The sequence below is a fragment of the Lontra canadensis genome, unplaced genomic scaffold (genome assembly GCF_010015895.1).
Source record: "Lontra canadensis isolate GAN:19392208 unplaced genomic scaffold, GSC_riverotter_1.0 scaffold101, whole genome shotgun sequence".
NCBI classification, from domain to species: domain Eukaryota; kingdom Metazoa; phylum Chordata; class Mammalia; order Carnivora; family Mustelidae; genus Lontra; species Lontra canadensis.
This window is the reverse complement of record NW_022631095.1, coordinates 4712523-4738636: the sequence shown is the minus strand read 5'-3', so window position 1 is coordinate 4738636 and position 26114 is coordinate 4712523. Positions and strand designations below refer to the sequence as shown.

At 52.7% G+C, this 26114-nt stretch overlaps 1 protein-coding gene across 15 annotated transcripts in view; it reads left to right on the top strand.

Annotated features, from left to right (window-relative positions):
• Window positions 1-26114, top strand: part of ANK1 (ankyrin 1) — a 206343-nt gene that overhangs the window by 139359 nt on the left and 40870 nt on the right. For 9 of the 15 annotated variants that reach the window (XM_032837951.1, XM_032837944.1, XM_032837954.1 and 6 more), the window contains exons 4-25: window positions 856-954; window positions 1493-1591; window positions 2546-2731; window positions 3734-3832; window positions 4290-4388; window positions 4691-4789; window positions 6836-7033; window positions 8370-8468; window positions 8900-8998; window positions 9772-9870; window positions 10916-11113; window positions 11626-11724; window positions 12121-12219; window positions 16271-16468; window positions 18702-18800; window positions 20408-20506; window positions 20743-20841; window positions 22046-22138; window positions 22608-22680; window positions 23458-23481; window positions 24322-24415; window positions 25513-25591. In XM_032837951.1, the coding sequence (XP_032693842.1) occupies window positions 856-954; window positions 1493-1591; window positions 2546-2731; window positions 3734-3832; window positions 4290-4388; window positions 4691-4789; window positions 6836-7033; window positions 8370-8468; window positions 8900-8998; window positions 9772-9870; window positions 10916-11113; window positions 11626-11724; window positions 12121-12219; window positions 16271-16468; window positions 18702-18800; window positions 20408-20506; window positions 20743-20841; window positions 22046-22138; window positions 22608-22680; window positions 23458-23481; window positions 24322-24415; window positions 25513-25591 (2430 nt within the window). The remainder of the gene's footprint in view (window positions 1-855; window positions 955-1492; window positions 1592-2545; window positions 2732-3733; window positions 3833-4289; window positions 4389-4690; window positions 4790-6835; window positions 7034-8369; window positions 8469-8899; window positions 8999-9771; window positions 9871-10915; window positions 11114-11625; window positions 11725-12120; window positions 12220-16270; window positions 16469-18701; window positions 18801-20407; window positions 20507-20742; window positions 20842-22045; window positions 22139-22607; window positions 22681-23457; window positions 23482-24321; window positions 24416-25512; window positions 25592-26114) is intronic. The other 6 variants (XM_032837953.1, XM_032837956.1, XM_032837948.1 and 3 more) reach the window with 1 other exon arrangement.

Genomic DNA, 26114 nt, shown 5'->3' with positions numbered 1-26114 from the left:
GTCCCATTTTCTTCCGCCTGCCCTGTGGACAGAAGCTGTCGGAGGGTGGGGGGGCTCCTGTCCTGCCTGCCTCTCACGGAGCTGGGGTGCCCGTGGGGGTCACGTAGGTGAGTCAGAGAATGTGCCTGTGTTCCCGTCCCTGGACATCCGGGAGACAGGAGGGACATGGACAGAAAGCAGCCTGCTGGACCTGAACCCTGTCTAGCAATTGTCAGAGACCCAGAATGGATCCAGATAAGAAAATCTGAGTGCTCTAGTCACCCCCTCAGAACCTGCCCCAGCCCCTTTGCGTATTTCTGCCCTTCCCTCTCTTCGCCTTTCATTCCTCTGTCCCCCTTGGCCCAGCTCCCGGGGGAAGGGCGCCAAGCCTGTGGCCTCTGCCGGCCTCCTTCCCCAGAGCTCCGGACCCAGCAGGGGCTCCGCGTGGTCCTGCCGAGTTACAGCTTGTGAGGAGCTGGAAGTCCATGGAAGGCCGGCTCGTCTGGCAAACCTTTCAGTGTGTGTCCAGAGGAACGCCAACTGTCCGTCAGCCGATGACAGAACGCTGCGTCTGCGGGCGGCGGATTAGGTGTTGGGAAGTGGTTTCTTTGTTCTTCAGCGTGAAATTTTCTGTGTGGAGAACAGGAAGGCTTTTCCTCACTGGGCTTTCAGTACTATTTCAAGGTGTATAACGGGTCAGGCACACTCATGGGTGTCATCTACCCATTTCGTCTCATAAAGAAAACCCACTGTCCTCCACCCCAACGCACAGCCTTATTAGTGTACCCTTAATGGTGACTTTACCTTTGACTGTCACAGCACCATTGACAGCCTGGTGGGAAACCTGCTCTGCTTCCTCTCCTCCATGTGTTTCAGAAAGGGAACACAGCTCTGCACATCGCCGCCCTCGCTGGTCAGGATGAGGTGGTCCGGGAGCTGGTCAACTATGGCGCCAATGTCAACGCCCAGTCACAGGTGATGGTCCTCTGGGGCCCCGGGCCAGAGGGCACTGACCTTCTTCTCCACCTGCATTTCTGTTACACTGTGAGCACATGGTCTAGATTAATCAGCAGTGCGTGTTTGCATGCTTCTACTGTAAGTGTGTTCTAAGAGTGAGGTGGTTGATTGTTGTGGACCCCCATCTCTGTTCAGTTAAACCAAACGATGTATCTAGCTCTGGCACGGGTGGGGAGAGAAAGCGTGTTTAGGGGTGGGCGAGATACAGGGACTTCAGAAGAAAGGAGTGAAAATAGACACTGTGTGTCTGGCGGCAAGAGGCTGATTTTCATGGAGTGTCGCCCCCACCTGGTGGCCTTTTGTAATAATCCCAGTAAACCATTTGGAAGCATCAATGAGTTTTTCCAACCGGAGATGTGGGCGGGGACATGGCCCCGTGGGCTAGGTGAAAATAGGGTGAAGAGAGAGCTGTCTTCAGGTTGAGAGGATTCTGCTCTGGGTTTAGCATCTCTCATTTTGTGGGTGAATGTTAATGACTTTCACTCTTGGTCTACAGAAAGGCTTTACACCCCTGTACATGGCAGCACAAGAGAATCACTTGGAAGTGGTTAAGTTTTTACTGGAAAATGGAGCTAATCAGAATGTAGCCACAGAAGTAAGTACCTTGGGCACACAGCCTTCCTGCTGGACGCCCCCCGCCCCGGGTGCAGGACACCATTGGGGGTGTGCATCCCTGGGACATGGCTTGAAAGAGTTCCTGTGTCGCGATTGGTGTGGAGTGTCATTGTGTGCTCTCTCCCTTCTGCTCACTGCACTAATCCTGGGCGCTGCTGGGCTCTCCGAGGGAGGAAGAGACAGAGTCATGGGTCTTGAGGAATGCCCAGACACATACCGGAGAAATGACATCAGACTCAGGCTTGTCCTTCCCACACTAAGCACCACTGAAGGCTGGACCTTAATGAGAAAGGATCCGGCCACAGACCATGAGTCCCTTCAGCTCTGGTCCTGAGTTTTGTCATTGACGAAGGGATGAAATTGAGCTAGATGGAGCCCAAGCCTCTCTTGACGACTGACGTTGTCACACTCAACAGTCACGTGACTTTCTGTTCATTCTTCAACAGCCACGGGGTCCTGTGCCCCTCGGCGCACAACCAAGGAGATTGATCATGGTAGCTCACGATCCAGTCCTCAGTGCCTGGCATAGTTTCTAGGATTTGCTAGGTGTTACTAACCCTCCTACGATGAAGAAAGGAATGAGCCTCCGCCATGTTGAAGGGTGATAGAGAGGGTAGGCAGGGAAACAGAGGGCAGTAAAAAGCCCTCAGAGCACTCAGACTGGGAACAAGTTATAAAGGAAAATGAATGGCTTTGGGCTCTGGGAGATTGCGGAGGAAGAAAGTGGGTTCAAGATAGGCTTTTGGGTGGAGGTAGCATTGAAATGGAGCTTGACAGATGAAGAGGGCTCTGAATGGTAAGAGAGGCATTTCAGGCTGAGGGCCCATTCCCTAGCAAGAGCCCTGAGGCAGGAAAGCGTGTGTTCTGCCTGGCGGCCAGTGAGTGGGCGGGTGCGGTCAGAGCACATGGAGATTTCCTCCTTTCCTGTGGCCAGGACGGCTTCACGCCTCTCGCGGTGGCTCTGCAGCAGGGCCATGAGAATGTGGTGGCCCACCTCATCAACTACGGGACGAAGGGGAAAGTGCGCCTACCCGCCCTACACATCGCGGCGCGCAACGATGACACACGGACGGCTGCGGTCCTGCTGCAGAATGACCCCAACCCAGATGTGCTTTCCAAGGTGAGGGTGGCTCATCCCTGGGCCGCGGAGCCGCAGGGGTCACCCCTGGCCGTGCCCCGAGAATGCCCTGTGACTGGGAATGGACCTAGCCCAGTACACAGAGCACCACCAGCCCCCACCCTCGGCACCTTCGGGTTCCCGCTAGTGACCTGGAGGGGCCCCCATGGGCAGAACCGCTTCAAACTCCCAGTGAACACCCAGGAAGAGGTGCTCGGTGTGGAGCAGGAAAGGTTTGCGTCGCTCCCGGTCACCCGGAAAAGTATCCGGGGCAGGCTGGCATGAAACTGGCCAGAATGGAACTTTAAGGGCTGACAGGTGGTGTTCTAGAATTTAACCCCCCCTCTTTTCCTGGTGGCTCCCTGGTGGAGGAGGGGAGGTGTCCCTACATGAGGAGATGAGAATGGGGAGGGCTACCTAGGGGCCTAGACCTGTGCTCTCTGATGTTTTGAGGCATGGCTGATCTGTTGTCTGTAAGTTTGGGCTCTAGTGGGAGTGGATCACCTGAGCTAGTCACATGGTCCCTTCAGCCCACGGTCGCTGGGTTTTGTCTAGAAGGCTGCTGACTGGATCAGGCATGCTCTCGGGTTTATGGGACAGAATGATGACAATGACCCGCCAACGGGTCAAAAGGGCCAACTTTGGCCAGCCAGCTGAGTCACCAATCCCTTTTAGGGGACTAAAGCCATCTCTAGAGTGAAGATCATGGCCCCTGTAACACATTTCATTCGTTCATTAACATTTCTTCATAAGTAGCCATTCACGTGAGTGGGCCCTGCTGAGTTTGAGGTAATGCTAGTCCGTGTTTGTCCACGGGAACTGTAAAACAAAGAATGGGAGACCCTCCAAGGTGGCACCCAGCCTTGAATATGACTTGCCACGAGGCATACCTTTCCATATCGGGCGCTCGGGCCCTGCCGACATTTCCAGAAGCCCTGTCCTTATTCTGAGGTGGAAATGGCAGAGCATGACTTTGACAAGTTGTCCCCCTCTGTTGTGCCCCAGACGGGATTCACCCCCCTCCACATCGCAGCTCACTACGAGAACCTCAACGTGGCCCAGTTGCTCCTCAACAGGGGTGCCAGCGTCAACTTCACGCCCCAGGTAAGTCTCCCCAGCAGGTCCTGCTCTTGGGCCAGGGCTCTGGGCTTGTCAGCGCCTCACTGTGACACCCTGGGTTTCCTCCTCATGGTGCGAGTGCCTCCAGGTGAGACAGCCCTGGTGTCTCTTAAGCGCCTCCTTGGTTTGTGTCTGATCGTCAGTTTCCATTTATCCATTCTCGAGGAAGGCTGGAGGGCAGGGCTTTCTTCCAGTCTGTTGTGATGACAGGGCTTGGGAGACAAGGCTTGGCCCCGATTGCAGCGATCAACAAGGATGCCGTTATGTCCTCATAGGTTTTGAGATCATTCCTAGGAGAGAAGCATCCTACCAGTAGGCTGAAAGTGCCTTCTTGCATTGCTGCCACCATAGGGCTGGGGGGACACGGGCATGGGGTGCAGACCCGCTGCCCTGGAGAGGAGGACGTCACAGCCTGACTGGTTCCTGTTCCTCCCCCTTCCAGAACGGCATCACGCCACTGCACATCGCCTCCCGCAGAGGGAACGTGATCATGGTGCGGCTCCTGCTGGACCGGGGGGCCCAGATAGAAACAAGGACCAAGGTGGGTGTCAGTGAGCTCCGTGGAAGGCCGGGGGGAGGGAGTTCTGCCTTCCAGAGTCTCCCCGGCTCTGTGATGGCCCGCTGGTGGCCTCTGTGGCCAGCGAGTGGTGGGCCCCTGGCCTCTTGAAACAGCCGTGGCAGGAGCCAAGAGGCAGCAGGAGACACAGTGGGATGTGTTGGAGACAAGCTGGTCCTGAAAGAAGCATCCGAGCTTCTTGTGGCTGCAGCTGTACTGGGGGCAGTCTTCTGTGCAGTGGCTCTGATAGGTGCCTTCGGGGCTTTCTCTTTTGGACTCTTTTAAAGGATGAATTGACACCTCTCCACTGTGCAGCTCGGAATGGGCACGTGCGAATCTCAGAGATCCTGCTGGACCACGGGGCACCCATCCAAGCCAAAACCAAGGTTCGTGCTTCCCTTCCGTGAGGAACGTCCTTTTGGCAGGGCTCCAGGTCAGGCCCACCCAGGATCAAATCCCATCTCTAGAAAACAGAGATGCTAATACTACTAACTGAACCAGCGTGTTGTATACCCCAATGCCTGTCCCATGGGAGACACTCAGTATAGCTCTAATCATTAGCCATATCGGGCATGGCCCTCTTTGTCTCTAAAGGGCCGTATAGTCAATATTTTTAGACTCTACAAGCCATGATCTCTGTTGCAACAATTTAACTCTGCCATTGTAGTAGGAGGGCAGCCATGGATAATATGCAAACTAGCAGTTGTATTCCAATAAAACTTTATTTACAAATACAGGCAGCGGGCCAGTCTTCACTGAGCGTTGGGAAGTATGGCATGACCTTTATGTCGGTCTCTGAGTGGCAGCTAATGCTTAGCTTGCTTGGGCTGGGGTAGCAAAGTGCCTCATGCTGGGTGGCTTGAACCACAGCAGCCCATCATCCCAGCGTTCTAGAAGCTGGGAATCTGAGAGCAGGGTCAGCAGGCCTGGTACCTTCAGAGGTTGTGAGGGGGAATCTGTTCTAAGCCTCTCTCCTGGCGTCCAGTGGTTGCTGGCCATCTTTGGCACTGCTTTGGCATCACCCTGACCTCTGCCTCCCTGTCCACATGGCGTGGTGTCTGTGTTTGAGTGTGTGTGTCCAAACTTCCCCTTTCTATGAGGACAGCACTCATATCGTATTTGGGCCCCCACGAAAGACCTCATTGTAACTAACGACATCTGCAGTGACCTGATTTCCAAATAACGTCACGTCCTGAGTACCTGGGGTTAGGACTTGAACATGTGAATTTTGAGATGACACAATTCAACCCGTAACACAGATACTAGCTGCCATGCAGCCTGGTTGTGTGCCTCCCTTGCTGAAAATCTTTTCTTGCTCCCTTTCTGAAAGCTAACATCCCAGTGCCTGAGCTCACAGATTGTCTTGATGCTGCTCCTGCCTCCCTGGAGCCCATCTCCGTGGCCCCATCAGGTGTGGTCCTCCTGCACCTCTAACTGCATAGGTAGAGCTCCCCAAGTTCCCGAAGGATCTCTGCCTCTGTGATCCAGTCCGCACTGCTCCCTTTGCTAAAAGATTCTTCTTTTCTGTCTTCCTAGAGAAGTCCTAGCTCTGGGCCACCTCCTCCTGAAAGCCTTTCCTCCCCTTCCTCCCTCCTGGAAATGCTACCTTCCAGTGGACCTCTGTGCTTTCATCTTGCCTTCCCTGCTGTTACAGCACTGAATGGCAACAATGTATCTGTTTCCACCTCTTTTGCCTGTGGGTGCACAAGCTTCCTTCTGCCAGGGATTGTGTCTGTTGTCTTTTGTTTCTCCAGAGCTTAACCCATACCTGGTGCTCATTAATCACTTAGTAAATATTTGTTGAATTAATGTGTGAAGGATTGAGTGAAGAGTCTCCTTTGTTTTTAATGTTGGTTTTGTTGTTGTTGTTGTTGTTGTTTTAAGAGATTGCTACCTAAGGAAGAGTGAAAGTCCTTAATGAAGTTGTTCAAGGGATGTGTGTGTGTGTTAGGAGCGCAGAACAGAGGGCTCTAGATCCAAGTTCTATGTTGTGGTCATTTGCTCATTCAGAAGCATATAAATGGACCACTTTGTGTGTCTCATGCTCATATGGGGATTGTGGGGCCTTTGAGAGGTGGAAGGCACGGTCACTGATCTGAAGAGGCTGATAAGTATGGAGACACACACCTGACAAGTTCATTACAGACACAATTCAACAAATCCATGAAAAGTGTCCGCGTGAGTGGGACAGATAAAGAAAAGCCCACAGAAGTCTCGGGTGGTCAGGGAAGGGTTCCTGGAAGAGGTCGGCCTGGCTGGGGCTGGCTTGGAGGATTTGATGAGGTGGAGAGTATAATCAGAACCCGGCAGGAGCACCGGGGCCATGTGGAAACATTGCGTAGGGAAGAAGAAGGACGTGAGGTTGGAATCATTGCCTTGAATTTCTGCGTTCATTTCCTTTGCTACTTGCTTGTTTCTCCCTCTTCTCCCAGAACGGCTTATCCCCCATTCACATGGCGGCTCAGGGAGACCACCTTGACTGTGTCCGACTTCTACTGCAATACAACGCAGAGATAGATGACATCACCCTGGACCATCTGACCCCCCTCCATGTGGCAGCCCACTGTGGCCATCACAGAGTAGCCAAGGTCCTTTTGGATAAAGGAGCCAAACCAAATTCCAGAGCCCTGGTGAGTGGGAGGCTACTAGAGAAGGCGTCAGAGGGGCAAAGGCCAAGGGAAGCAGGACCAGAGCTGCATGGCTGAGCCTGGTGGGAAGGGCGCATGTCGGTGACTGGAGGTACCCCCGAGACTAGGGCCCAGAAGGTGGTGGCACCGGCTAGGGCCTGGGGGACATGGCAGCACAGAGGCAGGATGGTAAACTTTCCACTCCCCATTCGGCACCCTGATGACAGACTGAGGTGGGGGGTGGGGGGAGGGGGATCCGGCCCAGGAGACCTCACTAAGAAGCAGTGTCCGTGGTATGTGTGTGGGTTGGGGCGCCACTCCCTCTAGGCCAGGCTGGGGTTGCAGTACAGTGATTCCTTCTAGGCCGCCTTTTTAATCTACTTTGGTGGCTGAATGACCTGGGCCGAGCTAAGCACCCTTCCCCTGCGCACAGGGGTAGAGTTTTCCTAGTGCTGGTATAGAAAGGGGTTCTCGCCTAAAGCGAGTTCCCTCCTAGGACTGGGAGTCCTCGGCCAGGTGTTCCGAGGGCAGGGTCAGGGATCTGGTGGGGCCAGAGCTCTGCACAGAGCATGGCCTTGACCGCCATCTCCTCTCTGCCCACTCCCACAGGGCAGACTTCAGAAGACAGGGGAGATTCCAGGTCTTGCAAGGGTGGCTCCTTCATTCAGAAAGCTTTCACTGAGCTCTTGCCACACGCCAGGGACGATTCTGAGATAGCAGGGGCATTTCTCAGCCTCAGCGCTATTGTCATTTTGGGTCTGATATGCCTGGTAGGACGTTTAGCAGCATCCTTGCCCCTCCTCCCCCGGGGTTTATCTCCTTCTCCGCTGGTGATGACAATCAGCAGTGTCTCCAGACATTGCCAAATGCCGTGGGGGCGGGGGGGGTGCGACAAAATCCCCTCCCCCAACTTGGGGAACCCCGGCCTGTGGGAGTAAAGCCCTCGGAAAAAAACAAACAGACAGAAACAAACAAAACTCCCGGCAGAGCTGCTATCCCGAAATCCACTTTACTAAAAATGATCCATGGTTTCAGGGGAGAGGAAACAGGATTTGCTTCACAAAAAGTGCTCTTGATTTTCAGTTTCCCCTGAAGGAAACTGAAAACAGCAGGCCCTTTTTGCGCCTCCAAAAATATGATTAATTAAAAAAGAAAAAAGGGTTTATGAACAACTTCTTCAGGAACATGCTTGGTGCAGAAAGTGGGAGCCGCCGGCCTCTTGGGTGACGGGCAGTAGCCGACCGTCCAGGCAGGGGCAGTGGGCAGAGGCGGTTTGGGGACCCCTTGGGCTCATCTTGTAAGTTCCTGCTTGTCTGTCTCCCTATGTGTGGGGCCGCAGAATGGCTTCACCCCCTTACATATCGCCTGCAAGAAGAACCACATCCGTGTCATGGATCTGCTGCTGAAGACGGGGGCCTCCATTGACGCTGTTACTGAGGTAGGAGAACCCCACAGACGGGCAGAGGCTTCCTGCCCGTGGTCTTCCTCCAACAGCTTTCTGGAGAGTTGTTCTTTTTAGCTACATGGGACTGCAGGCCTGCGTGTGTGTGTGCGTGCGAGCGAGTTCAGACTGCTTGAAGGAACACATTGGGTGGCCGAGACAAGGGAACGTGTGTCAAGTTTCAGGGAGCTTTCCAAGATCAGATGAATGTTTTTGAATTGCAAAGTGGACAGAATCACCCTGCAGTGATTTTTTTTTTTTTTCCCTCCAGCCATTACCCTGAAAGCAAACCTATCTCATTGAACTCCCTTTGCTTGGAAAACCATTCTGGAGCCCCTAGAAACAAAAAAGTAGATTCATCTGGCTTTCTCTTCTTTGTAGGAGCAGGAAAGGCTCCTCTGTTCTCATTCCTCTCTTGTGTGTTCCAGTCTGGCTTGACACCTCTCCATGTGGCCTCCTTCATGGGGCACCTGCCCATCGTGAAGAACCTTCTACTGCGCGAAGCATCACCCAATGTCTCCAACGTGGTAAGCCCGTGGGGAGAGTAAGGGCTCCGTCCTCTGGACTGAGAGCTCGGAGGGGAGATGAGGTACTGATCCTGAGATCACCTCTCTGGGGAGAAAGCTAGAATTCTCATGGTAGAAGAGCCTTCAGGTTTGGGGAGAATATGTGTAGGTCTTGAGCCGTTCCTAGTTAAATTTGTCACACATCTGTCAGTCCTAGGAGTTTTCTTTTATTTATTTATTTATTTATTTTTATTTTTTTAAATTTTTTTTAAAGATTTTATTTATTGATTTGACAGAGAGAGATCACAAGTAGACAGAGAGAGAGAGAGAGAGAGAGAGAGGGAAGCAGGCTCCCTGCTGAGCAGAGAGTCCAATGCGGGACTCGATCCCAGGACCCTGAGATCATGACCTGAACCGAAGGCAGCGGCCTAACCCACTGAGCCACCCAGGCACCCCAGGAGTTTTCTTTTAAACAATAATTTGGGAACTTCTGTAATATTTCTGGGAATGCATTTACAGTTTTTAACATTCATCAGCTCTGAGGTTTGCTTTTAAAGTATACCTAGAACACACACACACACATACACACACACACACACACACACACACACACACACCCCACACACACACCAGGTGTCAGCAAGCTAAAGGCTAAAGTAGCTGCTTATTGGAACAACTCCACCTCTTGGACGAAAACCCAACAAGTTACCCCAGGTTGGCACTTTGGAACTCTACATGTGCCCTTTTGGAAACTCGGCATGGGTTAACATTTCTTTAATTCTGTGGTTTTACAGAAAGTGGAGACCCCGCTGCACATGGCAGCCAGAGCAGGACACACGGAAGTAGCCAAATATTTGCTCCAGAACAAAGCCAAAGTCAATGCCAAGGCCAAGGTGAGTTCTGGAGGTGGGAAGGATCCTGGGATATAAGCAATTCGAGGGCAGTGAAGAGAAATCCTTCCTTATTAGAGGCCTGTGGCACAAAGGTTCCTCGCCATGCCCACGGGGTTGTCCTGAGCGCTCTGGTTCTGCTTTGCAGGGGTTCTGAGAAGGCCGGGGTATGTCTGCGTCAGAGCTGTCCTGTTCGTTAGGGTAATGAAGGCCCAAAGAGCATGGGCGGCCTGCAGGGTTTAGGGGCCGAAAGCGTTTCATGGCCGTCACAGTCATGTTATAAAAAGAGAAGCAACTTTTTGGAGAAAATGTTACCACTGAAAACCAGTCAGGAATTACTTGATCTAAAAAATGGAAGATGCCCCCTTGTTGGAAAAATATTCTCAAGGGATTGGGTGAGTGAGCAGTGAGAATTGCTACTAAATTTGCAAGGTGATTGGCTTTGACTGAGATTGGGTTTTCTACTCTTCCCGTGATAGAGGCTCTGTTAAGAGTTAGCTTGTGTCTGGGCCGTGCACAGGGCCCCTGGCACAGAGACCTTAGCCTCGAACCCCGTCAGCATCAGGGGAGGAGGAGGAGCAAGGGTGGGAGGAAAACGTCATCTCTCCCCTTTAGCAGTTCAGGCTCCCACGGCCCAGTTCAAGCAGAAAGGCCAGTATCCTCTCCGATGTGACTTGGGAGACAGGAAGAGTGCCTGTTACACTGTATGAAGCATTTAAATACACTGCCTGCTTGATCCTAACCAGAGCCCCGTGAGGTAGATTACTGTTCCCATTTTACAGATGGAAAGGCTGAGCCTTTAGGCAGTTCAGTAGAAATAACCGCCCACTTGTAAGGGTACAAGTTAGCAAGGTAGTTGGGAGGTAAATGAGAGAACGTATTTGTTTCTGTAACTCAAACGCCTGATTTGAATCCCAGCTCTTCATCTTCCTAGCTGTGTGACCTTGAGAAAGTCACTTACCCTTTCCGGGCCTCACCCTCCTTTGTAAAGTGACTGGATTAAGAAACCTTAGTATTCCCTGTTCTTTGTTTTCCCTTTGGGTTCCAGGATGACCAGACCCCGCTTTACTGCGCGGCTCGCATCGGTCACGTAAATATGGTGAAGCTTCTGCTAGAAAATAACGCCAATCCCAACCTGGCCACCACTGCCGGGCACACTCCCCTGCACATCGCAGCCCGGGAGGGCCATGTGGAGACGGCCCTGGCCCTTCTGGAAAAGGAAGCATCCCAGGCATGCATGACCAAGGTACAGCCTCCTTCCTCCAGTTCCCGAGAGGCAACTGGCTAGTCACCGCTGGGCCTTGGGGTGTGGGATGGGCATTCCGGCCTGGTTCTCTTTGTTGCCTGGATGATGCTGAAAGCAGCTGGGAGGGCCAGCACCCCCAGACTGGCCACCATCTGTGAGCCCAATGGGCTGTCCTTCCCTAGAAAGTTGGTAAAACTGTCATTTCTTATCCACCCACCAAGCCTTCATCCCTTTATCATGGGCCAGCCTTTAGCTTTAGACAAATCAGGTTCCAGAATATTAGAAGGACTAATACTCAGCCCTTGCCCTCCACTAGCTAGCAGTGGAATAACAACACAAGGTGGTTTTATGGGGGCCTCGGCCTCTGGGAGAGATTGTGATGGCCTTTACGTGCTTGGTGTCTCCATGCCGGTGAGGGTGGGATGTCTCCTTTGCCACGGGCTCTTGCTCTCTGTGGGGGCAGCATTCTCGCCCCACCCACCCCCATTCTGACGGCCTGTGTTTCTCCTCAGAAAGGATTTACCCCTCTCCATGTGGCGGCTAAGTATGGGAAGGTTAGAGTGGCCGAGCTGCTGCTGGAACGGGACGCACACCCCAATGCTGCCGGAAAAGTGAGTTTGAACTTCTCTCCCTCTCTCAGCTCTGAGGCCAGAGCGAAGGGTACACTCCACGGCTTCCGCCTCTTGTGTCCGTCTTCTGAATGGGCGGCCCTCTGTGGGGAAGGGGCTGTGGCAGGACCATCTTTCTGACAAAGGTCTGGTGCTCTTAGAAAAGCCTGGTGGCCTTCTCTGAATGGAGGTGTGGGTGGTGCTGCTCCCCCCGACCCAGGCCGTGCAGAACAAGGCGGGGGCCCCCAGATCAAGACTGGGTTTGGAAGGACTTCTAACCAGATTGTACGATGTAGAAAAGAATATATACAGAGCCCCGGATGGTGCTGCCGATAACCGGAGGGAACGTGGAAAGCCAGCTGAGCCAACGCTGTTGTCTCTGTGGTCTTGTCCCTGCAGAATGGCTTGACCCCCCTGCACGTGGCCGTCCATCACAACCACCTGGACATCGTCCGGCTGCTGCTTCCCCGGGGCGGCTCCCCGCACAGCCCGGCTTGGGTAAGCCCGGCCCCGGTCCACACGCCGCTGGGGGCTCCAGCCCCAGACCTGCTCCGAGCCTGGGGCCCCTGCAGGGCAGGTCCCCCGCTGCCGCCCTCATCGGAAATGGCTGTTCCAGGAGTGGCCTGAGGGCTTTCATGTTTCGCTTTTATTTCTACCTCTGAGATCTCGCCTCCTTCCCACAAACGTTACCTGCAGTAACTGCTGCTATTTGGAGACGGGGAGCGGGGTGGGACGTGGGTAACACTTCTCAGCAACAGGTTACTTCACAGAGGTGGGATTCGTGTGACACAACAGATGGGTTCCCCAAACCACGGCATGTGAGCCAAGCTCTGTCAGCCGAGTCCTGGCAGCTGGCTGTCCAAGGTCAGCGTGTCCAGGCATCTCCGGGGCCGGCAGGCCCTGCTCTCAGGTTCGGACTCCATTTGGTTCTGGCAGCACAATGGTCCCAGTCTGAGAAGTAGCCAGGGGGAAACTGCCAGAACCTTGAAGCAGGGGGGCCTGTTTCAAGCGGGAATAGTCACCCCCAAATGCATTTCCTGTATGAGTTCAGACTTGGAAATCGAGGTGTTTTTGTAACAAGGCACACCCACGTATATATGACCTGGTAGACATGAGGCTGGTGTGCTCGCCTCTGAAGGACGCTGCCTCGGGGAGCAGGTTCATTGCCTCTCAAGGGAACCAAGTAAAGGGAGTTGACTGGGCTTGCTTATGTAAGATCAGACTTGGGGGGCAGGGCCCTAGTAAAAGGTGAAGGGATAAAGCTGGACATGGGGATCATTTTGGGGGACAGGCTGCCCTGTGTGGGACCAGAGAGTGGGCTGGGTTAGTCTGTGAGGGGAGGGGGCTGATGGCCAGCAGGGGAGGAAGGGGGAGGGGAGAAGGCAGAACTCAGACACAAAGGACATCCCCATGATCCCAGCCCTTGCTTGGGGAGCTCCCTACAGGGCAGCCAAGACTTAGAAAACCAGCATAATTTCAGGGAGAGCGCACCCCAGCGCTCAGCCTTGTGGCAGGGGGAGCCGGGGCGGGGGTGGGGGGTGGGGGGGTTTGGTGTGTGATGACAGCTGACACCTACTGACTTCAGTGGGAACACAGCCCAAGTTGAGGGGTAAAATCAGCTCAAGCCTTCAGTTTGTCTTCCCTCCTCAGAGCGGACGCTCATCTGAATTTTCCAGCATCACTCTGCCGGAGACACAGCGTCTCCCAGATACCTCTGTCTCCTTGGGCTCCTGTCCCCGCGGTTGTAGCAAGCCCACGTCACTGTGTAGACAGAGCACGAGGCCCTGCTAAGATGTGGCTTACTCCTGCCTCTAAAAATAAAGAGCCGGACTCCCCGCCTCCTCACCCCCCTCCTTATATAAAAGAAACTGGAGCCAGGTTCATGGTATTTAAAGAGAACCTTCTCCGAGTACAAACCTTGTACAGATGGGGTTTGTTTCCATGGCAAAAAATAGTTTCCCAAGGAGTCTGGCAATTTTGTAGAATTTCACATGCAAATCTCTGTGCACCCAAACCAAACCCTCCCCCTTCTAATTCTGATGCTAATGTTTTAACATTTAGGCAGATTTCTTTCCAGCGTGCATGCTTCAGGATGAGCTCATTTCCTTGGGGAAGTAGATCTTTTCAGGCCACACAGCTCTCCCTAACCTCTCTGCCCAGTCGCCCCTTGTCCTTGTCACCTACAGAAGGTCATTCATTCCCTTTAATCCTGCTTTTTGGGAAGTGCAGAGGGGGTAGTCTCTGTTCTGAGACCACCAGCTGCTTCTGTATGTCAGTTTTAACCCAGGGTCACCTTGCCAGGACTGGGTGCTGCTTTTGCCAGTGCAGACACTTTTGCCACAGCTGCCCAAGGGACCTGGACTGCTGATTATGCTGCCGTGAGGCTCCTGCCACTTGCTCCAGGTCCTCCCTTTGTCAGAACAGGTCCAAATAACCGTTGCTTTCGTGTTGTGGATGCTTGCTACAGACTGGGCACCGGCTAGAGCTTCAGCTACCCCCGACCCCAGTTCCTCCTGTGGACAGCACTGAAGCATGCGTTTGCTGATGCTTCCCTTACAGAAAGAGTGACCTCCTTTTGGGGAGGGCTCCAAATCTCGGGTTCCAGCCAGCCAGACACACCTCTTTCTTTGCTCTCTGTTGATACAATTCAAACATTATTTTATGTAGTGAACATTAGAAACAAAATGTTGATCTCGTTATGGGAACACAGCTGAAAAAGAATGTATTCTCGTTTTTTTTAAAGGAACACTCGAATGAGGTTACATAATTATTCAAAGGAAATTATTTTTTTTATTCAATTTAATTCTTTGGGTATATTAACAACTTTCCATTTCCCCACGAAATCCACTTTTTGAGTGGCTCTTCCCCTGTCCTCTGATGCTATAAAGCTGAAATGTTCCTATACTGTCAGACCCCTTTTTGACTCTTTCCTATTCCTGATCAGTGATCCTGGAAGAATAAGAAACGTTGGTTTGCACGGTCTGACAGAGGTTGGCGGGGAGGTTCGATTCTCTGGGGTAACCGGGAGAATGCCAGCCAAGGTGGGGAGACTAGATGTCTTATGTCATGCGCTCTGGGATTGGCCGGCATGTGCTTTTGAAAGTGGCATGTGCTTTTGAAAGTCGTGGGTCCTGCTCAGAGGTCCTCAGGCCTGGCCTCTCTTCTAGGCCTGAATGTTAGCAGTGGCCAAAATGTGGTCCCTGGTTCAGCAGACTCAGCCTCCCCTGGAAACTTGTGAGAAGCAGAATTTGGGGCCTCCCTAGAACTTCTGACTCAGAATCTATGTTTGAGCAAGATCTCAAGGGTGTTGTGTCCACATTGTGGTTTGAGAAGCACTCTTCCCGCCGAAAGAGCCTCGGCTCTGGGATCTGAAGGCCTGCGTGGGTTTCCTGTTGTTCATTTACTAGGTGACATTAAGTAATGTACTTAACCTTGCCAAGAGTTGACCTCTTTAGCCACAAAATGAGATAATAATAAAAATGCCTGCCTTACTTGCTATATGAGGAACCACGTAGGCAAAAGGGCTTTTCAACAGTGATGACCAAAGCAGCTTCATCTGTCTGCAGCAGGACGAGGAGCTTTCCCTAGAATGTAAACCCATGTACTGCTTCCTTCACTGGAAAAGTCTTCCTACCGGCGCAGGGGGCGGCTGAATAAACAGTATGTGGTGTCATAGTCATTTACTCTGGGCCAGGCTCCTTCATCTTGTCATGACCTCGGATGTCTTGTAAACCAGTTCACGGCAAAACCATACGCAGGTTTATTACTTTTATATCTTTATTTTGGAAGACACCTTCACATAGACTATCCTATTTTATCCATCCAACAGTTGCAAGAAAAGAACAAGTCGGATGTCATTATCCGCTTTCAATGCCTTTTAAAAAGACAGAAGGATGTCTGGAGGTCACTGGCTCTCCAGTCACCCAGCTAGTTAGCACGGAAGGAGGGCTGATGCCAGAGTCTCGGGTTCCTTGCTGGGGACACCTGTCCTTAAACCAGCAGCCCCGGCCCGCAAGCCCAGGGGGAGCCTGGGGCCCGTTGCACAGGAGAGAAGAGGGTTCTGATCCATTTCCTTCCTGAAATGTCTGGGGCAGGGTGCCGGGGTGCGGGGAGTGTGGGCAATGGTTCTTGCAGACAAGAGCCTTTCATCGACTTGCCCAGACTTCCAGTTCTTCTCTGAGCTGCCTGCTTGAGTCCTAGCTTTTCTGGTACCAGAGCACAACCTTCAGAGCAGTCTGTCAGAGCTTGAACACAGAAAACGGGGTGAGGGGAGGCCCAGGACATTTGCTGGTTGCAGGGGCGGGGGTGTGTGTGGTGTGGATTCCCTGAAGAGGGTCTCTGAATCAAAGGGATTTGGTTGGTTGGTTGGTTGGTTGGTTGGTTGACTTTAACTGCTCTCCTTGGTGACTCCAGCTCTTCTCTGCAGGTGTCCAGCCGGCCAAGAAGCTGGCCTCACCCTCCCTCCGAGGAGGGGACATTTCAGGTGTGCACTCATTCTTGTCCACCCAGCATACTTGTAACCTGCCTCCCGGTGCTGCTTCTGTTGCAGAATGGCTACACCCCTTTGCACATTGCGGCCAAGCAGAACCAGATGGAGGTGGCCCGCAGTCTGCTGCAGTACGGGGGGTCGGCGAACGCCGAGTCGGTGCAAGGCGTGACCCCCCTCCACCTGGCCGCCCAGGAGGGTCACGCAGAGATGGTGGCTCTGCTACTTTCGAAACAAGCCAATGGCAATCTGGGGAACAAGGTAAACACGGCTTCCCAGATTGACCCTGTCATCTCAGTAATGTCCTCGTAGTCGCTAACCAGATGTTCTCTCTGAATATTGAGTACCTATTGTGAGCTCAGGTTCTGAGTTAAGTGGTGTGTGTGTGTGTGTGTGTGTGTGTGTGCGTGTGTGTGTGTGTGTGCATAATCCTTACAACAAGCCTCTGTAGGCTTTATCTCAGTTTTATAAATGAATATACGGGGTCAGGAAGGTTGTTCACTCCCCAGGTTGCATGACCCCCAGCTTACCTGATACCAGAGCCTTTTCTAGATAGATTGACTCAAGGGTCTGCAAAAAGATTACTGTTAAAATCCATAGTACACTTCCCCAGATAGAGGCCAGTGTCTACCTTCAGGAATATAGTAAGTAATCTGGAACTAAATATTCTTCATTTTTTTTTTTGGTACTAAATATTCTTTTTCTGTGGAGGAATATTTTTAAGTGCCCACCCATACGCTAAGCTAGCAGTTCCCACCCCAGGGACTGTTGGTGGGGGAGTACGGGTCCTTCCAAGACTGTGCACAGCATTTTGGGAGGACGGGGCGCACGAGCATTTTCCCAGTTGAGCTCGTCCTCATTTTTCTCAGCTTCTCAAAGGAATGTGAGACCCCAGAAAGACCAAAAACCACTTATTTTTTTTAAAAGAATGGTTTTATTGAAATATAATTTACACACAATAAAATTCATCCTTTTGACCTGTCCTGTTTGGTGGTTTTTAACATATTTCAGAATCAGGCCGTCATCACCACTATCTAGTTCCAGAACATTTTCATCACCCCACAAAGAAGCCTCACTACCCGTTGGTAGCCACTCCCCATTTCCCCCAAACCCCTCAGTCCCCACCAACCGCTACTCTGCCACCTCTTTGAATTGGCCCATTCTGGACACTGCGTATCATGAACCAATACGAAGAGACATTTCTTTAGATGACAAGGGAACGGTTTCAGAAGGCAGGCATTTTAAGGGTAAGCAGATCTGTTAAAACCCTGTAGATCCATTAGCTCTTTCTGCACAGGTTTAGACAGGCGACCCTCTGGAGGGAACTGTCAGGGCGGACCGTGACGTTGGATTTGGTGCTTGGTTTCGTGCTTGCGCCGTGCCGTTTCACGCAGGCTCTGTGAGGAGCCGTGAGGGTGATGGCGATTCCCCACACTGGAGACATCCTCACTCATCCTCACGCCACCTCACATGGGGCGAATTATCGTGTTATCCTAAGAGTCAGGCAGGGCGCCCAGAGACTTGTGACTGAGGTAGGACTCTTCCCTGCTACCCACCCGGCTGCGCAGGCCTCAGCTGGGGAAGGCTTCTGCTCACAGGCCTCTGGGTGGCCAGCGGGAACGTGCAGAGGGCCAAGGAGGGCGAGGAGGGCGAGGGGAGTCTCTGGAGAGGGGACGAGTCCTGCCCCCTGCCTCTGACTGAAGAATATCATAGCTCTGTTTGCCTCATCGTGAGGGGAGTGTATTGAGCAGGGTGCAGGGGAGAGACATTCTGGTGTGAGTGTGCACATATCGGGCCTTGTCTCTGGTGCATCTTTATCCTCCTGAGAAAGATATGTGAGAACTCCCAAGAATCTGGTGTTGTCAGTGTCGGCAGGATCACCCGTTCTGTGACAGTGCGGCATGGGCTGTGAGGGGCTAGTCACATTTAAATGGCACATTGTGCTTTCCAGTGTGTTTTATCTGTGTTTTCTCATGTGGACCTTGTAGGGCAGGGATAGCCTCTATTTTCTAGATAAGGAAAGCTGGGTCTGGAGCTCATCTCAAATCAGAGAAGTAGGGAATGTTATAAATGGAAAGTTCCATAAAGTTTATCTAGTTCAAAGGTCAGCAGACGAGGGCCCATGGGCCAAAACCGGCCCACCACTTGTTGGTGTAAATAAAGTTTTATCAGAACATAGCTGTGCCTGCTTTCCTGTTGGCCATAGCTGCTTTCTCACTATCACTGGCAGAGTTGGGTAGTTGTGAGAGAGCCCTAAGCCTAGAATATTGACCATCTGGCCCTCAACAGAAAACGTTGCTGACCTCTAACTTAGCTAAACCGCCTCATTTTTAAAGATAAGGGTATGTGGCCCAGAGCCGGAAGAGCTCCGTCCCAGGTCACACAGCTGTTTGGGGGCCACACAGCCGTGTTGAGGTCCTAGCCTCAGTGCTCTTCCACGGTGGCCCAGGATCCTTTACTGGACACAAGGTGATGAACTTCTTTTTCTTTCCAGAGTGGACTCACCCCCCTCCATCTGGTAGCACAAGAAGGCCACGTTCCAGTGGCAGACGTGCTCATCAAACACGGTGTCACAGTGGACGCCACCACCCGGGTAAGGCAGCCAGCTCGTGCCTATGTCCCCGTCGGCTTGCCCTCCCTGACCCCCGCCCCCGTGCGTGCCCCTCATCCTGCCTGGCGCCATCCTCCCTTCCGCATCAGGGGCGGCCTGTTTGCAGAGCTTTGAGACCCCAAGGGCTCAGCAGCCCATTCTTCTCTGCCACTTCCCAGGGTGGCAGTGAGGGCTGGAGACACCGATCCCAGTGATCTTACTTTCCGGTGGGGAACTCCGAAGTTTGCTTAGACCTTTGAACCTCTATAGTGAGAAACTAAGAGGAACATTTAATCATAATTCTTTGACCTGTCCTACATGAACAGTGGGTCAAAATGTCAGGCTTGCGTGGATTCGCTTGGAAATTCAGTGCCTTTTATTCTAACAGTTAGTTAAATGGGAGTTCGACTCTTTGTGAACCACTTCTTTGTGTGAGGAGCTCTGTGGGGCAGCTGAGGATAACGGAATACACAACACACAGTGTGGGGTGGGGACCCCGCCTGGAGGACCCTCCGTCCAGTGTGGAGGGGACAGTAGGAGACTGGGAGGGCCCGTGGGTCAACCATGTGATGCTGAAGTCTCTTTGAGAAAGATCTAGCAGCTCCTTGATTCCCAACTCTCTGCAGCTTCCCCAGGAATCAGCTTAAAACCCCAAAACATGCTGGATCTTAGAGGCTTTCGTGGTCTTTTGGGGTCCCGCATGAGAGATCCTACACTGTGAGTTAGAATTGGGGTCTCAGGGTCTGTTCCAAGATGATTTCTGGGATCTGGCACCAGCAACCTGGGGACACTTAGGACATAAGGGCTCAGGGAACCTTGGCTTGTCAGCTCTTAGGGAAGCACCCAACCATTCAGCAGAACGGATTCCTTCAAAATGAGCTCCTTCGCAGCCTGAGCTCCAGTCAGTCAGTAAATGCCCCGAAGCTGCTTATTTCAGGCAATGATCAGGTCCTATAAATTCTATTCCATTACAACTCAGTAACCTGGACAGGCTTTGTGGGGTTTTCGGACAGCGGGATCTCACCTTTCTAGTGGAAATAAGTATGCTCTTGTCCGGGTCGGCAACAACCTCTGTGCGACTGTGTGTCCCCCCCGAACCCCCTCCCCAGCATACAGCCCGATGGCAGCTCTCTCCCTCTGGACTGATGTCCCCTGTCTCCTGTTACCTGTTGCTCCCCGGCTTTGCCTGCTGCCTCCTCACAGCTTTTCTCTGTCTCTCCCTCTACATGCTGCCTTGGATTGTGGGCCCCGCTTTTTCTCTCTACGCTCATTCTTGTCCAGGATTTCCACCTCACACGGGCGTCTTCTCACCTAGACCTCCTCATGGGGCTCAGGGTCCGTTTTCCAGTCGCCTACTTGGCATCTACACTTGGCGCTCGCAGGCATCTCAGACTTCATTTGTCTGAAACCAAGCCCTGTTCCTTCCCAGGCCAGTGGTGTCCAGCAGCACGGCTCACACCTTGTGGCAGCTGCCAGCCTTCCAACGGGCTTCCCTGGCCATCCTCCCTTTTAAGGAGCCGTTCTAAGGACGGCAGTAATGCCCAGCCACAGTGGCTCTGGGGATGCCCCGCAGCCCCCCTGCTCACTCATCCTCACTGCTTCCTTTTCAGATGGGTTATACTCCACTCCACGTGGCCAGTCATTATGGAAATATCAAGCTGGTGAAGTTTCTGCTACAGCACCAGGCAGACGTCAATGCCAAAACTAAGGTATGGGAACACTGGAAAGCCAACCTCTATACTTCTTAAGTGCCAAATTAGGTGCAGTCAGAGTTACTCTGGGTGTGCCTGGGGCTCTGCCACAACGTTAAGCTTTGACCCTTGAGGCGGAAATGGGGAAAATCCATGTTTTTGTGGGTTGTACCTGGAAGACAGCTCTGTAGTATGTGGGCAGTTCTTTCTCTCATAGTTAGTTTATCCTGCCAAAATGTCACCTCACTTTACAGCAAGGATACAGTCCTTTGCACCAGGCGGCCCAGCAAGGACATACAGACATTGTGACACTGCTTCTCAAAAATGGTGCTTCCCCAAACGAGGTCAGCTCGGTAAGTACACACCAATTTCCTCAGTTTGGAAGACCACTCTCATGGGCAGCCCTGGGAGACCCCTGTTAACCACAGAGGTTCAGCCTTGCCTTACTGCCCATCTGGGGCCTGGACAGGCTGCAGCGAACTGTAGGTTCTAGTGAACTGTGGGTTATCTTTTTTTTTTTTTTAATTTTATCTATTTATTTGAGAGAGAGCATGAGTGGGGGGAGGGGCAGAGAGAGAGGGAGAAGCAGACTTGAACTGAGAACCCCGAGATCATAACTTGAGCAGAAGGCAGACACTTAAGCAATTGAACCACCCAGGCACCCCTGTAGGGTATCCTTTGAAGTACCATTTACCTTTTACCTTAATTTCAATATTACCTTTGAAACTCTTCCCATACTATGTGAAGCTGCTGTCAGTATAGTACGTGTGAGCACAACCAAACATCTTGGGGGGTTCCTGCTGTTTGGGGGCTTCAGGGTGGTCTTTGGTGTCGTGATCATAGTTGATCAACCGACACCATGAAGGCTTTTCTAGATCTTCCCCATGGCCACTTCTAGCTCTGAAAACATATGGACCTTTGATTGGAAATGTGGCTGGGACTCGAGAACTCAAAAGGAAAATAAAGCCTCAACATCAATTTACTTCCAAGCAGCTCTGTCTCTTCAAATCAGAGTGAAAATATTCCCCTCCCCTGTTTCTGGTGATTGTGATTTCTGATTGGCCTGAACAGTTCACTGAAGTGTTGTATGGGTTATTTTAACTATTTTAATGCTCAGTCACTGGCACCCAAAGAACCAGTGCTGGGAGCAGTGAGCAGCATTGCTCTTCACGTTCGTATTCCAGAATCTTCCAGAACTGCATATGGTGCCTTCTGGACCCATTCCTTCCGGATGGTTTGGTCCCCCCTTGGCAGTTCTGGGCAGGTCCTGGCAAGACTTGCCCTGTTCTCATTTCAAAACTCCCGCGCTCAGTGCTGATTTGAAGGATCACTTTTCTCTCTCCTGCACGGGTCTTTGCAAGCCTGGTTGCTAACACCTATCTGGGCTCACACATGCACAGAGGCCTTGCTCCGGGCTCCGAGGCACACAGCGCGTCCACCTAGACCCTTCCAAGCAAGGAGAACTCCCGTTCTGTGTGGTCTGTGCAAAAAGGGCAGTGCTTCCCCCTGGAGTCCCTTCCTTGTCTGATCCCGCTGTCTCTCTGTTGTCTTCCCCAGAATGGAACCACACCTCTGGCAATAGCCAAGCGCTTGGGCTACATTTCTGTCACAGACGTGCTCAAGGTTGTCACGGATGAGCCCAGTTTTGTGGTACGTCAGCATCTCCACTGCACCCGCACCACCCCCCCGGACACACGCAGCCTGACAGACAGGCACCCGTGTGGGTTATTCCGAGAAGAGGGAAGAGGAGCGCATTCTGGGGACAGGGCAGGAAACCCCAGGCCAGCATGAGGCGGGGACCCGCGGGGAGAGTGTTCTCCATCACGCGAGGTTGTGCTGCCACCTAGTGGCGAGAAGAGTTAGGGCTGTGAGCGGATTGAGGGGGCAAAGGGCAAGGTGGGTTGGGGGCAGAGGGGAGGCCTCAGGAAGCTGGCGGTGCCTGTTTGTGCCCTCACCAGACATCAGCTGTCAAGCGGAGGGCAAAGACAAACCTCCTTTCCCTCCTCCTTCCTGCCTCCACAGTCATAACCCGGCAATTCAGTATTCGGTAATTCAGCGGGATCCCTGAAAGGGCCCACTGTTCTGTCCGGCTTCTAGTCTCTGCTTTTTCTCCATTTAGTTAACCAGTGACAAGCATCGGCTGAGTTTCCCTGAGACAGTAGATGAGATCCTGGATGTCTCTGAAGATGAAGGTAAAGTCTGGGATTAACAAAAAGCGGGGGGGTGGGGGGGGGCAAGTCAGACTGAAGGGAGCATAGTGTGGGGCCGGGGGGGGGGGGCGGTGAGCCCTCCCTCACTGGGCGCTTCAGGCTACCTGCCCCGCCGCACACCCTCCGTCTGCCAGTTGGTATCAAAGCCAGAGAGAACCACTTTTTAATGATGGTGACTGTTATCAAAAATACTCCTTTAGTGTAACTTGAGGAGAAGCAACAACTGACATCTTGGAGATTAAAATACGAAATTCCGTGAAGTTTCATAAAAAATATATGTGTTTATGTATGTAATACATGGGGTACAATTCCATTCAGATCAACTCTCAGACTGTAAAGAACTGCGATAAAATTTCGCCTGAGATTTTCCTTGTGCTTTGAACCAATGACAAGCTATTCGTTTAAATTCTGTAAGAATGTTTTCTTAAGATGCTACTCTTCTGACCCCCTAGTGGGTCAGTAAGCTTTGGAGTGTATCCCTTTTATGGAATGAGTAGACTTTCAGCTTCTGTGGCCCACAGAGTGCTTGTGGTATTTTTTCCTGCCCCACATAAACCCATCTCCTCAGGGAAGTCTGAGGGGACCCCTTGTGATGTAAAATCATGGGGTCAGTCTGGATTCTCCCTCCAGCCCCTGGCAATATAACCCTGTCGTGGAGATGATTAAGGCCCCCGTTGTGTCCCCTTTAATGATATGCCTCTTGATTTAACTGACTTCAATCCTGTCCTTTCTTAAACTTGGCTCTTCTTTGCTTTCCAGGAACTGCTCATATAACTATAATGGGTATGAAACACTTTCTGTTCCCTGTGGCCCTTTCTCACGACTGCATTCCACCCTAAACAATCCCAGCTTTCACTAATCCATTCCTGCTTTCCACCCTCCTCTGATGGCTAACAGTCTGGAGCCAGGAGCTTGACTCTAACAGGAGATATACACCCGTAAGATCCATGCCCAGGCGGGTGGCTCCCGCCTGTCCATTTCCGTGTCTGTGCCCGTGCCACCGTGTCCGTGATCATGACTGCATGAGCCGTTCTTCCATTCTGTCAGCTCCAGATCCCAGAGCCGGGCCACTCACCACCAAGTGACAGGAAATGACACTGCAAGGTCGAAGGCTCCCACTCCTGTCCCAGCAAGGAGAGAGAAACAAAGAGGCAGTCTGCCCTGCAGACATAGCTTGAATCTCTTTGGAAGGGACTTAGGAAATAATGAGGTTTTGGCTGCCGTGATTGCCAAGAACCCGAGAGCCCTTCAGAATTAACGGGTTCAGTCCCACCATAGCTGATCCTTTCGTAGCGTGCCGTGTGGCAAAGGACAGAATCGAATCTTTCCTGGGTGTCTGCGTACCCTGCGAGGGCTGCTGTGTGGGGCAGCTTGTCAAGCCAAGAAAGTCCTTTCTGGGCTGTTTTTTGTCTTCCACAAAGCCTGGCGTAGACTAAGCAGTTAGGCGCGCTGGCTGCCCTGCCCTGTGCCCCGGGGCTGGAGGTACAGGCCTGGCCAAAGACATGGTCAGTGGTTCCCTTGGAGCAGCAGGGACCAGCACTGAGAGGAGGAGCGGGAGAGCACTTTTTAAAAAGAAAGTGGAGCCCTCCCTCCGGTCCCTCACGACAGCTTGTGTGCTTTCAGGGGAAGAACTCATCTCCAAGGCTGAGAGGCAGGATTCCAGGGATATAGACGAGGAGAAGGAGCTGCTGGACTTCGTGCCAAAGCTGGACCAAGCGTAAGGAGTGCGCGTAGGGTGGATGCGTAGGTCGAGCCCTGGCACCCAGGAGTGGGACTCCCGACCACGTGCCCTGGACAGGGACAGGGACAGGGTACTGGGGCGGTCAGACTGGGAAGCCAGATGCTTAGGATCAGCAAGCTCTGTGCCTTGATGGCCAGTCAGGGACACGGGAGCCTGTCCAGCAGTATGTCCCTTCCTCTTCCGTGCCCCTGCTCCTAACGTTCCGCCTCCGCTTCTCGGCCCCCTGCTCACAGCCCCTTCCTCTCCTGCACCTCCAGTTTCCCACCAGAAATGTCCCCTGAGGAAAGTTCACATTCACAGCGGTGGCCAGGCTAAGCTCACACGCTGAGCACGTCCCTCTGTCACCATGGTGCCCTAGGGAGGCCCACGGAGGGTTTGTGTCTTCCTGGAACACACCCCCCGCCCCTTCTGGGGGTGCTGGGAGTTATTCCCATGTGGGTCCATCAGCACACAGGGAGGCCTGGCGAATTAATCGAAAAGTGACAGCTCTGTAGAAACACGGAGTCCTGGGTGTTTTCTGAAAAGACAGACATTTGCTGGCCTAGTCCATGGCTTCTACTCAACAGGGCAGGGGGCCAGCGGGAAGTGAAACCCCCGGAATAGTTAGTCCATAGTAGGAATCTCAGAACTCAACACCATGAGTATTGACCTCATGCCAGCTAGGACGAAACACAAGACTTGGTCCAACATAAAGAATGGACCCATTTATTTGGTGGGGTCGCCGCACGCACACCTGGAGAATGAGCTGTCCAAGCCAGATGGAGCGAGGGACCTCCCTGCAGGGGCTCTGAGGCTGGGAACAGGAGATAAGTGTGAGGGAGGGCTTCAGGCAGGAGGCAGCCGCGTCCCTTGGCTTTTGAAGGACAGCTGGGCCCTGGCGAGAGGCTCTGAGGCGAAGGGAAGAGGCCGGTCCGTGAGAGCGGATGAATAGTATTGCCTGTGTGGTGGGCTCTTTGGGGTGCCGCATGGGGGGCGGTGGTAGGGGAGGTTATTAGGAGGGTACAGAGCGGTTTTGTGAGGCCTCCCACGTAGAAGGATCATCCCTCTGACTTCTCAATGTTCTGGGCATACAGGGTAGAATCACCAGCCATCCCTAAGATCCCTTGTGTCACACCTGAGACTGTGGTGATCAGAGCGGAAGAGCCAGAACAGGTAGGAAGCACCTTTTCTCTTCCTTCCCGTCTGCAGAGAGCAGGTACCTGGGACAGTGATGGTTTTGAGACAACCTGCAGTATGACGGGAACTATGGATCCAGAGGCCTGTAGCGCTCACCGGGCTCTCAGATCCCTCAGATCCTTGCTTCCACGGGCTCCTTGCCGACCGCCATCCTGCCCGAGTTCTTATCCCAGATAAGAATGATAGGAGCCTCTGATAGCCCAAGAGTGTGTGAAACACGCTCGTCCAGTCACGAGCGAGGCTGAGAAATGACGCCAAAAATTCTGGCTCTGAAGCCCGTGCTATCCAGGCCACAGCCCCCACCCCCCGCCCGGATGCACAGGCTTGGCATCCCCGGGGCAGCAGGTCACAGTGCTAGAGAGGCAGCACGGGCCGAGCTGCTGGCACAGTCACAGGCCTCCTCTCCTTCACATCCGTTAGAAAGGGGGACAGTCTCTGCCTCTCCTTCCTCAAGGGATTATTGGGAGCTGATACAGACAGGAAGGGGGGTCAGAGAGTG